At 37.3% G+C, this 14,097-nt stretch overlaps 1 protein-coding gene across 1 annotated transcript in view; it reads right to left on the bottom strand.

The window, feature by feature from the left end:
* The window catches only part of LOC149788438 (low-density lipoprotein receptor-related protein 2-like), a 52,079-nt gene extending 39,940 nt beyond the window's left edge, over positions 1-12,139 (bottom strand). The window contains exons 1-2 of the mRNA XM_089973514.1: positions 11,776-12,139; positions 7,665-7,832 (exon numbers count right to left, since the gene is read on the bottom strand). Of these exons, the coding sequence (XP_089829640.1) occupies positions 7,665-7,832; positions 11,776-12,139 (532 nt within the window). The remainder of the gene's footprint in view (positions 1-7,664; positions 7,833-11,775) is intronic.
* Between the last annotated feature and the right edge of the window lie 1,958 nt (positions 12,140-14,097).

The raw sequence follows: 14,097 nt of genomic DNA, 5'->3' as shown, positions 1-14,097 counted from the left end.
TGCAAGTAGAAAGATAGGTCGTGATACACTTCAACAATTATTTCTGTTACATAAAGTAAAGTTTTGAAATCTACCTGTATCATTGTGTTATCGGCCAGCCGATACTCGACGTTGAAATACCAGGTAGCGGTAGTAAACAAAATATTGTGTTAATGATATTGTTTTAGTTCCTGTGAGTGTTTTTGAGAGCGCGTTAACGATGGACAAAACTCCTTGGACATTAGAATATGCTTTTACGATTCATTCGTCACAATGATTAACTATTTCGGATACTAATATTTGGATTGTTGATCATCATATTGAATGTCAAATTTAGTTTATCTCGCAGTGTTTCGAGTCAGAAGAATGTCTCAGCTGCGGAGGATTTATCATAGACTTCACAGAAAGTAATAATCAATCTGCTAGCAATGGCGATAATGTAGTAAAAAAAAACATTAGCTAATTATAAGCAGTGTGACAAAAGAAAACTAAGCGCGACTTTATTTTCGATGCTGAATTTAACATGATATTGAAACAACTACATAATAATCATTGTGCGAGCTGTAACACAGTAATGTTGTGGCAATATTCAAATAATATTCCAAGACAGTTTACCGTAGATAGAATTAATAGTAGTCTTGGTCACACACGTGAAAATGTGATGCTAGTCTGGCTTGAAAGTAATTGACGTCGAGACACCAGTTCACAAAAGTGAAGGCGGTGGTAATTGTATGTCTTCATGAATTACTTGTATGTTCACGTACAAATGAACGTTGAGGAGCAGTTGAATCTAGACTGTTAGTCGCAGGTCTACCCATGAGATGTTACCACGCTGGAAAATGTATGTGTCGTCACACTCCTAATTGGATCAGCGGCTCTTTTTTACCACCTTCAAATTCACCAGGTTCCTATAACTATCTCAGAGTCACATTACCTAGTACTGGTTGTTTTGAGGAGTCACGTCGTTGCATTGTTTTTTGTTTTTTTGTGTGATCGCATTAATGGGTTTCATAGAAATTGCATAAGTAATTTCATTATTTAACGCACCTATCACACTTGGTAGTCTTGCAACCCATTCAAGAGATCTCAAGTCTTTTTGAACATGTTCAGGGATATTTCCTGCGCATACTGATAACTAAATAACCGATCAGCAAGTGTTCGATTAAATCGCTCAATTTCGCCTGATCACGATAAATTGTGGTGTGCCCTTGTCTGATTTTGACGTTATGTTCTTTCATTAGAGATGAGATTACACCAAGAAATTCCTTGCCAGGATCAACGTGTAGCAACTTTGGCCATCGAAAACCACCACGTTGATAAAGTTTTTCAAAAGAAGGTGCAACTTCAGTTGCTGTTTTAGTTGATAGTCGTTCTGCTTTTTTATACCTACTTGCAAAGTCAACGACAGTTAACGCGTATTTGTATGTGCGTGATTTACGTCTACGTGTTTTAATTGTATTGTGTGGTAAAACAAAATATCTGCCTGATGAACTTCATTGGGAGCGCTGACATCAAAATGTGCATGCTGAATTTGTTTAGTTGGTACTAGGTAACTTTTTCCATATTGCCTGTCGTACTAGCCATTTTCAGCAACCGAACGTGTGACATTTGCTGCATCATCGAGTTTACTAATCGCTGCTCTACCCCTCCAATATCCTCTTGGGCTATAATAAATCGAGCCCATTATTATCAAAATAATCAGCCGACTAATTACCAGCCCCTAGCACTAGTTTACCTTTCATCGCAGATGTTACCTACCAAATAGCTTATGATTTCTGAGAGATTTATTTTTATGGAATTTAACGAGTGAATCAACTTCACATGTGCAATCGCATTTATTGAATACTCTCCAGGTCTTGATTGATCTCACTCGTCAAGTCGGATATCAAGTCGGGTTCTTGGATCACAATAATTATATACAGAAAGATGTTTTTCTCCTGGATACTTAGCCCATGGAGCTCCTGGTAATTTTCCTAATGAATCAGCCATATCACCACCTGTCTTCGTACGAGACGAAATAAACTGGTATTTTTTGTACCACATTTCACACACTTGCCTGTAAGTGCACACTTTTTTATTATTGTTATTAATCCACTGGAGGGGGCCCCTAGTGGTCGAGTGGTCTAAAGCGCTCTTCGTTACGGATCACTTCTATCTCACCCCTGTTTGCGTATGTTCGAGTCTCGGATTCGGCCAATGTGAGTATGTGAGAAAGCTTGCCAGTAGCTTCTCGTGGGTCGGTGGTTCTTTCCGGGGTTTTCCCGGGTTCTTCCTCCACCATTATTACTGGCCGCCATGTATAGCCTATCGTGTGCTGAAAAATTGCGTTAAACCGTACAGCAACAGCATTAATCCACTGGAGGGAGTGGGTGCTCTGCATCGAACATAATATAAATCCATATTATTTATTATATTTGCACAACATGGAAATCATTGGTTTTTCAGTGACATGAAAGCAAGAACCAGTCAAACATCATCATACACTACCAAATTCTATCAGAACAATTATCACAGGTCCATCTGGGTCTGGTAAGACGCAATTATTACTTAATCTGATAACACTGGACAACAAATTTTTACAAAAGTCATGTTACTGAAATAAAATTAGTCAATTCTTATCAATTTTTATGTGCTGAACACGAATATGACAGTCAAATTGCAAAATTGGCTCTAGTTTTTTTGTAATCTGCAAGAAATTAATGTTTACATAACGAAATGCATTCCAATAGTAAAAGGTCAACTGTAATAGCCTACCTATAAAAAATCAAGTCATTGACTACATCTTAGATTTCTTCGCCTGTCTCTTGTACAGCTGTTCGGGAGCATCTCTGAGGAGTGTCCAGCAGTAGTCAGCCAGCATTGTAGTGGACCATTTTCCCTGGTATCTTTGTTCCATTGTTGCGATATTTTGATGAAAACGTTCGCCGTGTTTATCACTAACAATACCACAGTTGCTAGGAAAGAAATCCAAATGGGAATGAAGGAAGTGAATCTTTAGAGACATATTGCAGCCAAGTTTCTTATACTTCATCAACATGTCTTCTACTAGTTCCTTATAGTTTTCTGCCCTAACATTTCCGAGGAAGTTTGTAGAAACTAGGCGAAAAGCATTCCATGCTTGTTTCGCGTCACCTTCCAGCAAGTTGTTGAACCGGTCATCTTTGAAAAGCTCTCGAATCTGAGGACCCACAAAAACTCCCTCTTTAATCTTTGCTTCGCTGAGTCGAGGGAATTTTTCATGCAGGTATCGGAATGCTGGCAAAGTCCGGTCAATGGCTTTCACGAAGTTCTTCATCAAACCTAGTTTGATGTGAAGGGGTGGTAGCAAGATTTTCTGAGCCTCAACCAGAGCTGGGTGTTGGATATTCTTCTCTCCAATGGCTACATTCTGCCTGTGAGTCCATTCCTTCCTCATGTAGTGCATTTCCCTTGCTCGGCTATCCCACTCGCATAAGAAACACATGTATTTTGTATATCCTTGCTGCAGTCCCATTAAAAGGGCAACTACCTTCAAATCACCACAGAGGTGCCAGCTGTACTTGTTATACTCAATGGAATTCAGTAGCTGCCTTAAGTTATCGTATGTCTCTTTCATGTGGACAGCATACGCTACTGGAATAGATGGAAGAATGTTTCCATTGTGCAAAAGCACAGCCTTGAGACTCAGTTTCGAAGAGTCCACAAATAGTCTCCATTCTTGTGGGTCATGAGTGATTTTTAAAGCATTCATGAGGCCCTCAATATCGGAACAGAATATCAGATTACTTTCCTTTCTGAAGAAAGGCTCCAATCGCTGGTGGCGCTTTCGATATGCAGTAATTGTGACATCTTCTTCTAGAAGATTCCATTGTTGGAGTCTTGATCCTAGCAATTCTGCCTTGTTCTTTGATAAGTCCAAATCACGAATCAGGTCATTTAGTTCTTCCTGTGTTATTCTGTGTGGGGTTGATGATGCACCACAGTGAAAATCTGGATCACTGCATGCTGATGGACCAGGAGAAGAACAGGTCGACTCACCTTTGTCTTCGTCAGATGAATCAAGAGAATATTCTGCTGGAGGTTCTGGAATAGGAAGTCCCTCACCATGTGGAACTGGTCTCAATGCAGACGGAATGTTTGGGTAGACTATTCTCGACTTCTTTCGCTTCGTTATTCCGCTGGAAAGAGGAGGAACCAAGCAGAAGTAACAGTCATTTAGGTGGTTGCTTGGCTCTCTCCACACCATTGGGACTGCAAACGGCATTGATGACCTTTTGCAATTCAACCACTGTGAAAGCTGTGTTGTACATGTAGCACAGCATATATGCGGAGCCCAAGGCTTGTCTTGGTCACCAACCTTGCATCCGAAGTAAAGATGATATGCCTTCTTCACTTGAGAATTGATACTTTTCTTCTGGTTGGCAAATGTCACTTCCCCACAAATATAGCAAAAATTGTCCGCGGTATTAACACACTTTCGAGGCATTACTGTTCTTTATTGTACGTAAATGGATAAAATAATAAGTTTTATGTAACAGTAGCTTGAACTGTCTCGCACAACGTCTAAAATATTTTAAATGCTGAACCTATCTGATTGGGCTTTATATAGTACACTGCTTACGTCAGCTTCAGCAGCCGCCTGGCATTAGTATAATAGGCCTACACATGTATAGTACACTGCTGACGTCAACTTACTTCAGCAGCCGCATGGCATTAGTATTGCATTGCATCAGAAAATGATGCAATCAACTGTGGATGATGTGAGCATGATGGTATTATGCAATGTTACATCATTATTCCGGATGTTGCTGCAGTCCTACTGGAGAAATTTACACAGTGAAACATAGAAAATGAGGTATATGAATATCTTCAAAACGAGAGCCAATACAAATTTTTCACGGTTATATTCGTGTTCGGCACACCAAAATACTACAGATTAGGGCCTTTTCAAGTCAGTAATGATTTCACTGTTGACCAGTGTAATGAGATGACTCAGATATAATAAGTTACATTTGGTGGCAGCATCCGTAGATGATAAGCAATGCTACGATGTGCTTAAAGATTTTAATGAAAATGCAAAATTGTTGGACGAGGATGGTAATTATATTGCTGATTTTATTACCAATATTGATTAAGCCCCTAATGTAGATGACCTCGATGAATTTATTAACACTCTCGTAGTGAAAAAAATGAACTAACCCATATAGGGAAGTCTCGGCCGGTGAGAGGCTTCGATTTGGAGTTATTGACCTTGTATTTTCATTTTCGTAGGAAGCTTTATTTTCGCGAATGGACCCTCCTAACTTTTGTAGGGCTCACATTCCCTGCTGCTGTTTTAATATAGATAACCAAAAATATGGATTTTTTTTTTACCTCACTTGTGTATTTAATTGTTTATGATTTTTTTTTATATACTAGGCCGGTGATTGCGGCATTAAATTTGTGCATGAAAGCTTGCCCCCTTGAAAAATTGAGTAAATCGCGTTTACTTGTTTGACATGCTGATATGATGTGGTAAATGTACTTGACTTTATGAAAAATATCTTTCCAGAAAAGAACCAAAATCATTAAAGCACTGATTTCTGGGTCAACGATGGAAACTTGTCAGAGCATGAGTAGATTGTTGATAAATTATGCGACCTCACCTTTCCGTACAGTGATTTTACCATGTTACATTTTAGTTCTTAGGTTAAGATTTAAACATTTTTTTTGTGTATTAAAAAAGTAAACATTTTTTTGTGTGTTAAAAAAGTTAGACTGTACCACTTTAAAATTTGCTTTATAAATTCACATACGTATGCATAGAAGTTTTCATGTTTTTACACAACTGTGAATTAAATCTCTTTATATTGTGTATATGTATAGTATTGTATGTCTCATGTTGGTATATATTGGTGTGTGGATGCACACTGGCCCAAGTAGGGGCGCATAAATTCAGATGTAACCTGAGGCGTTGTGTATTTGAATGATTGCGTGATGTAGACATCATCTTAGTGCAAAAGACAGAACTGTATTGCTGTAGCAGATGTTCCGTGCGCTAGTTCTGACCAATAAATGGCAAATAGACATATCTGATACAAAATTATTTCTATGTGTAATGACTGTTTATCTTTAGGTGATTTTATTACACCAGAAATATAATATATTGTAACACATATATTTCAAATATTGCATCGCCTTTTCTACTCACGAAGATAAACAGGATATCTAGGATATATAGGTTAATTTACTGTTACTATCAATGTATATAATACGAAGGTATCGAATATTGAATTTCAGTTGACAATTGTGATGGTCTGTTGTTGTTGTTCAGCCTTTAAAAGGAGACGTTGGAAAAGTTAAAACGTATTAAAGCTGTATTTTCAAGAGAAAGAATCTGAAAATATCATCCTCAGGTTTGAGGGCTCGATACTTGCCCAGGCCACCCCGGGTCGGCTGTCTAAGTGTAATTTTGAGAAAGGTACGTAACCGCCATTTTCGCAGCATGATGTTCACAGTTCACAGTAGTGTGTTAAAAGTGCCGATAAAACCAACAAAAACTGCCCACCATTGTATATATAGACATATATATATATATATATATATATATATATATATATATATATATATATATATATATATATATATATATATATATATATATATATATATATATCCGAGTTTGATGAAGGATTTGCGAATTTTTTGCTAAGTATCTTAAAGTTTTTAAAATCTATATTCTTGTTTGTATGATTAAGCAGATACTGGTGTTTTACATTCAAACAACGATTAATCATCACATAATGGTGTGTTGCATTCAGACATCACTTAATCATCAGATAATGGTGTTTTGTATTCAGACATCACTTAATCATCAGATAATGGTGTGTTGCATTCAGACATCACTTAATCATCAGATAATGGTGTGTTGCATTCATACATCACTTAATCATCAGATAATGGTGTTTTGCATTCAGACATCACTTAATCATCAGATAATGGTGCGTTGCATTCAGACACCACTTAAGCATCAGATAATGGTGTTTTGCATTCAGACATCACTTAATCATCAGATAATGGTGTTTTGCATTCAGACATCACTTAATCATCAGATAATGGTGGGTTGCATTCAGACATCACTTAATCATCAGATAATGGAGTGTTGCATTCAGACAACATTATTCGTATCATAAAGTAGTTATGAAACCTGCATATTGATTTTACCAATTCTGGTATGACATCATCTGGTCGATGTTTCATAGCTGCTATTGATTTATTTTAGTTTCATTGAGGGTAGGGTATTGTTTTTTTGTTGAAAATTTGTCTGTTTTTCTGGCGCAGCAAATACATTGTAGGAAGTTGCATTTTAGTAGAGATTAAAGATTTGTCGGTAAACTTCAGTTTATGGTTCTATTCCTTAATGTTTTCAGTAGAACTAAGGCATTCGGTGTTTGAAAACAAAATAATAATACGGCAGTTTCAGTTTTTTTCTGTTATATACCAAAGACTACGATTTATTAAGACAATTATTTCACATCAACTGGAGTAGAATAGGGTCAGATCTCAGTATAGTTAATTAAACTAAAAGAAGTTCGTTTAAAACAGGTGAAAAGTATAAAACAGCCGACTGCATCGTGGATGATATAAACTTTTCCTACAATATTATATAAGGATTAGTCTGGCACTGTAGATTCTGCGTATTCTCATAGCCTGACAACTTGTCTTACCTTTACATATCTGCGCTGGCGCCCATTCGCCATTCTTTTGACATTTGACTTTGTTGACATTAGAAGTCGCCTTAAATCCAAATGCACACTCAAAGTTGCACTCCTCACCGATTTCCAGAGAACATGATGAATTCAAAATCGCTTTTGGGATCCCGATGTCACATTTACCTGTAAAAATAGAGTTTATGATGTTTACAACATAAATCAGAAGATAATATTCATTTATTGTGTTGACATATAATAAAGTAGGTTTATTTTTTTAAATCAAATAACGAGATAAAGAAGATTTTTATACATTCATACGAGCAGTTTGTTTAATGTTATTACAGGCTTCCAATATATATATATATATATATATATATATATATATATATATATATATATATATATATATATATTAAAATGAGTTTTAGTCTAATGACCTCCGCTCTAATCACGATGGCTAATGAGTTATGTAGTCGGGATTGAAACTTGCAGCCTGCAATAAAAAATAAACAAAATCTCGTAAAATTAAACCACCAAAATCCGATTTGGGTCATCTTGTCTCTCTCCTAAGAACATTTAACATTTGAAATCCATGCTGACGCGAATGGACACTACTAAAAATGCTTTTCAATTTCAAACATTTAACAAGAAACCAGGTATTCGAAGGCTGTTAAACAGTTTCTACGTATTTAATATCAAGGACCAATTAAAAAATAATGAGGTGTAATGATCTATTTGCCACCATTTTGTCATTCTCAGTTTGCCGATCTTAGGAGCTGTGCCTCCGTAATTACATTTTCAAAGACTTCCCATATCATTATACATTAATTATCATGATTTCACTTACGTCTACAGAGCTTCTCTGTGTTTCTGTTCCATGCACCATCTGACCCACACGTTGCGTTCTGTATGTGAGAGTCACGGTGAAATCCCGATAAACAATTGAAAGAGCACGTATCGTTCTCTCTGTATTGACATGCTATCCAACTGCCACCTGAGAAACTTATCGGACAGGTCACTGTGGTTTCTGGAACAACAGTAATGTACCGAACAGTAGCCATGTACCATCACACGGTGTGTGTGTGTGTGTGTGTGTGTGTGTGTGTGTGTGACTGTGTGTGTCTTGTAGAAATCGACAAAGTCTAGACTGAAATGATAGCTTTATAACACTTGCAAGCATCTGATAGTACCATCTTTGCAATGAATAATTCGCACACAAATGCTGACACCATCGAGTCAGGGCTGAAGATGCTTAATGCACTGTTCGGCAGATGTGGACCAGTGTTGTGCAAAGTGGGTTGCAACTAATATAGTAGTATGTGCAAAAATTATGCATAAGAGACTAATCAAGTCTTCTACATATGTACCGCTTAAATCTACCACCACAGGGCCTGAAAATTGACCTAAATACAAAACCTAACGGCCTGACGGCCTGACGGATGGACAGATAAGGGCATGTGCTTCAGCAACGTTCTGGTGGGGCATAAAGCTAGTAATAATAAACATCACACAAATCTTCATATATGATTATTTCTTTGCGAGAAAAGGAAGATTAAAGGGGGCGTCAATCGAAATTTTGAAAAAACAATATGAGGCCACGTTTCCCTATTCAACCTATGGTTTGTAATGTGCCGCAGCACTCGGATAAAAATTGTGTTGGACATCTGCTATCGCCCTTCTTTACCCGACGAAGGCCAAAAGAGAGATATAATTCAAGATGCATAAAGCTACTTCACAATGATGGATCAGATCCAAACCCGATTTTCCAGATTTCATCAATCCCGCTTTCAAGTAAAGACCAATATCTGTATTTAATTGAACACATTACATAAGTAAGTTGACCAGGGCAAATTAAATGAGAGAATGGGTAAGAAGAAGGGTCAATACAAAAGTTTCCATCAGCAAGGCCAATAATAGTTATGGGGCAATAGCATAATTATTTTCGGGGTGGGGTGGGGGCAAACGTGTCGTGGTCAGCTATTAAGTTTTCTATACGGCACAATGATCTGAATAATTACTGACAAATATGATGAGTGATAGAGATTATATGTCTCAGATTTCGAAGATTAGGGATTTGAACATACCAACACACACATCCTTTCTGATCCACTGCCCGTCGCTACCACAAAGGATGCTGGTAATGCCTCTGGCTGGTGCGAATCCCGCATCACACGTGAAGTTACATATTTGACCTGGAAGACGAGTGCATGACGTCACCACGCCTCTATCAACTGACACTGGGCACTGCACTGTTTCAGTTAAAATGCAAGAGGAAAAAAATGATAAATTGAGTTAATTCTGTATTGATTTTGTTTTATAGTATTGCATTTTCTTCACACGTCCCGTTGAAGAGGAATGTATTAACTGCTTTTGAGACACACACACACACACACACACACACACACACACACACACACACACACACATATATATATATATATATATATATATATATATATATATATATATATATATATATATGCAACTACGTAACCATGTTAATTTGTATGTAGTAAGAATGATAGGCAATCGTGTATTAATACATACATACATACATACATGCATACATACATACATACATACATACATACATACATACATACTCGTATATGCAATCACGTAGATTCGTTAATTTGTAAGTAGTCAAAATGTTAGGAAATAATGTACATACATAGATATCAACAATTCAGAGTAACTAATTTGCAAATACATTTCAAGGAGAATTTAAAGCTGAAACTTACTGACACATGCATTTTCTGGAGTCCAGCTCCCATCACTTCTACACTTAACGCTGTTCACTCCGCTCGCCAGTGTGTAACCAGCCGAACACGTAAAATTGCATACATCGCCTACATTTCCGGTACACGAAGTCAATTGACCATTATTTATTGATGTTGGACACTGTACTGTTGCTGCTGAAATTTGTATTGAAAATTGCATGTATAGAATATTAAATATATAACAGATATAAGTCTTTGAAAAAGAAAAATATTGTTATGATGTATCTAAGCATGTCATCTTGAAAGAGTTTTTATCTGGACAATGATCTTCAGAAAACAATATCAGTTATGGAAAAATAAATTCATAGCTTGTGTATTATGCCAGAACTTTTATGTACAAATAATTTTTCGTGGAAACACGCGCTTGTGCCAAAGACAGCTGTCAAACTAATTTTAATTAGGGTGGTCAAATATTGTTTTTATGGTGGAGATTATGGACGTAGGATGATATTGACTGAAAGCGTTTACCGTTCAAAGGAGTTGTATCTTCAGTGTATTAAAACGAAAAATATATGTAACGGAACTTGACATTGTGCGGAATGTCAATAAAAAGATTGTTCTTTAAATGCTTTTATTATTATGAACTTATATTTAACGATTGGCTTTTTAACTTGAACGATTGCACAATGATTGATTTCAGCCCATGAAAACTAAAATCATTACATGTTTATACTTGTTTGTAAATCATTTGTCATTGCATCTGTTTATTGATGGATCTATTTGTTTATGGAACAATAACCAAATCTCAATGTTTTACTTTGAAGAGAAAAGATGAAAAGTCATGCATTCGGTCTCGTGCGATTAACATGCACAGCAGAATGGGAAATATTATTACCTTACGCCTAAATGGAGACACGAATTCATAATCCTATGGGAAGAACAATAGTGTTAGGTGCTGGTTTGCGTGGCTAAAAATCAAAATGAAGGATATGGAAGTACACCCGTTTTGTGACCTCACGTGAAAACAACGGATTCAATACTTAAGTACTTATTTTGACCTTTGATTTGATAAACATGATGACATAATTTGGGGATTTTCCTATTTGTTGAGATCCCATAGACCCATTTGAACCACAGGCCAAGGGCCCCTGAGGACATACATAAACAACACGTTCTATGTATGACGAGTAATTAAGTACCTGTACTAAAATGGCAATGAAAAACATAATCACGCAAGAAGGAGGATTATTCTACTGCCTTTAACCTAGCTACATTACCTGAGGGCACCTGGAGTCACAGATAAAGGTGAAATAAACGACGGCGTTCTAATTTTGTACCTTTTGACCCCAACCACATGGCTCCAACATTAACTGTGGGGAATTACACTCTATTCAATACTAAAGTACTCACATAGATCTTTAATGTGATAAACATGATGGCATAATTCACATAGACCTTTAATGTGATAAACATAATGACATAACTCACATAGACCTTTAATGTGATAAACATGATGACATAACTCCCATAGACCTTTAATGTGATAAACATGATGACATAACTCACATAGACCTTTAATGTGATAAACATGATGACATAACTCACATAGACCATTAATGTGATAAACATGATGGCATAACTCACATAGACCATTAATGTGATAAACATGATGACATAACTCACATAGATCTTTAATGTGATAAACATGATGGCATAACTCACAGAGACCATTAATGTGATAAACATGATGGCATAACTCACATAGACCATTAATGTGATAAACATGATGACATAACTCACATAGACCTTTAGCAGCAGGGGGGGGGGCGAATCGGACATGTTGTCCAATCGTTATTTTGCTTAATTATTACTTCTGCACTCAGCGGATCCGGTGTAGTCAGCGCTGGTAAAAAAAAAAACGACGTCGGTCCATCCTACACGATGGTGACGTCATTTGGTTTAATTAATACTTTCTGCGCGCCGATCCCAGCGTCGTCAGCGTCCGGTAAGCACAGCGACGACCGCGTCGATGTCATTGCCCCCCCCTGCTGCTTACAATGATCTTACAAACAGAGTGATTACTAACTCCTCCTCTTGTAGATCAATTAGGTTATTTGACTGATCGGTAAGTCTAAAATTAATTCTTGTTAAAAACCGATTATGGCATCGCATATAGACCTGATTAATCGGGCTCTCAACGATTAAAAATCCGGGAGGGGCTGTTGGCGAAAATGAATAAAGGATATACCCCTGTTGAGCTTGATTTGATTGCTTGGTATCTACCTGGTAACTCCCTTCGATAACATCACACACTAGATTGATTGCTATCACCGATGCGATATTTACGTTGTATGGAGCAATATGCCTACCACCATCTCCGTTATCGTGTTTGAGGATAGTTGATGGACCAAGAAAATCATTAAGAGACTTTCTTAGTTTTGGCGCGTTGTATCCTGGAAACTTGAAATCGGGTAAATCGGCTTCTGTGATATTATACTCGGTTAGGAATTTTTGTTTATTACCATCGCTGCTATCGGATATTATTTTAACGATTCGTTCATTGATATATTCCATGTCTGATATAAGTTGATTTAACACCTCAACGTGTTTTCGTGCTTTTGTTTGCCGTAGCTGTTCTACTTGCAATTGGTAATTATGATTAATCTCGGCAAACACACTAGCGATATCATCTAAACGAACTGTGACCACTGCGGACGATTCAGGAGTTTTCTTATACGGAAAAAACCATTGCATGGTATTCCTGTCTTGAAATATAAACTCGCTGGGTAATAACGTGTTTCTTATAATAGACAAATCATCCAGATAACTGGGATTAATCTCATGATACGATTGCGCATTCGTGTGCAAATACGCGGTGATTTCATTAGGTGGATTCTCGGGCCAACCTAGTATGGTTCTTATTGAACTGTTATAAATATCAACCATATACCCCGGTGTGCTTATTTCAATCGTCGACGATAACGTCGGTTCATGAACCGTAATAGCGATTTTTGATTCTTTTCCTGTGATCGATTTTATCCTGCGTTGAAATTCTTTATTGATTTGTTCTACTTGGTATGACCCAGTTGGTATTGTAACCTCATTCCAGTCTGGGGTCCCATCGGGTTTATTTGTCCATGCAAAAACCAGCGAGTTATTAGGTTGTTGTCCGTTAAATGCTTCCGCTCGGATATTAGGCCAACTGTGATATACTCGCAATTTTGCCAGCGCTATTTCCTTTACTGGAATCGGAGAAGGGAAGTTTACATTGAATTCTGGCTTCGTTGACGTTATCGATATCATACTTGTTTGTACCGGAGTGGTGTTCTCCGCGATCCGTTGAAGCAATTGAAACCCTTCGGGGTTCAGCGACATTATTATTATTTGTCGTTTCTAGTGTTTAATATTAACAACCTGCTTGTTTTAAGCCCATTGAAGTTGTTTCAGCCACGTGGTTTCCAGCTTCCAGTTGAAAAATCCTCGATTTTTGACATCGCGGAGTCATACAACTGGACCATCGTGGAGAATTCAGCATCGGATATAAACGAATTATCTATCGCCAACGAGATCAACCCGGATAATTTCGAGTACGCGTCGGATACTATTTGATGTTTTACTGTATACTCGTTGAGTTTTTTCTGAGCACACGATGATATCTTTCTAGTGATTGCGTTGGCGACTCCAGCAATTGTTGTCGCCGCGGAGATAGCGATTGGAACAGCGATCGG

The sequence above is a fragment of the Sinohyriopsis cumingii genome, chromosome 11 (genome assembly GCF_028554795.1).
Source record: "Sinohyriopsis cumingii isolate HCF-2022 chromosome 11, ASM2855479v2, whole genome shotgun sequence".
Lineage (NCBI taxonomy): Eukaryota > Metazoa > Mollusca > Bivalvia > Unionida > Unionidae > Sinohyriopsis > Sinohyriopsis cumingii.
Note: the sequence above shows the minus strand (reverse complement) of the source record. Positions and strands in the feature narration are given on the sequence as shown.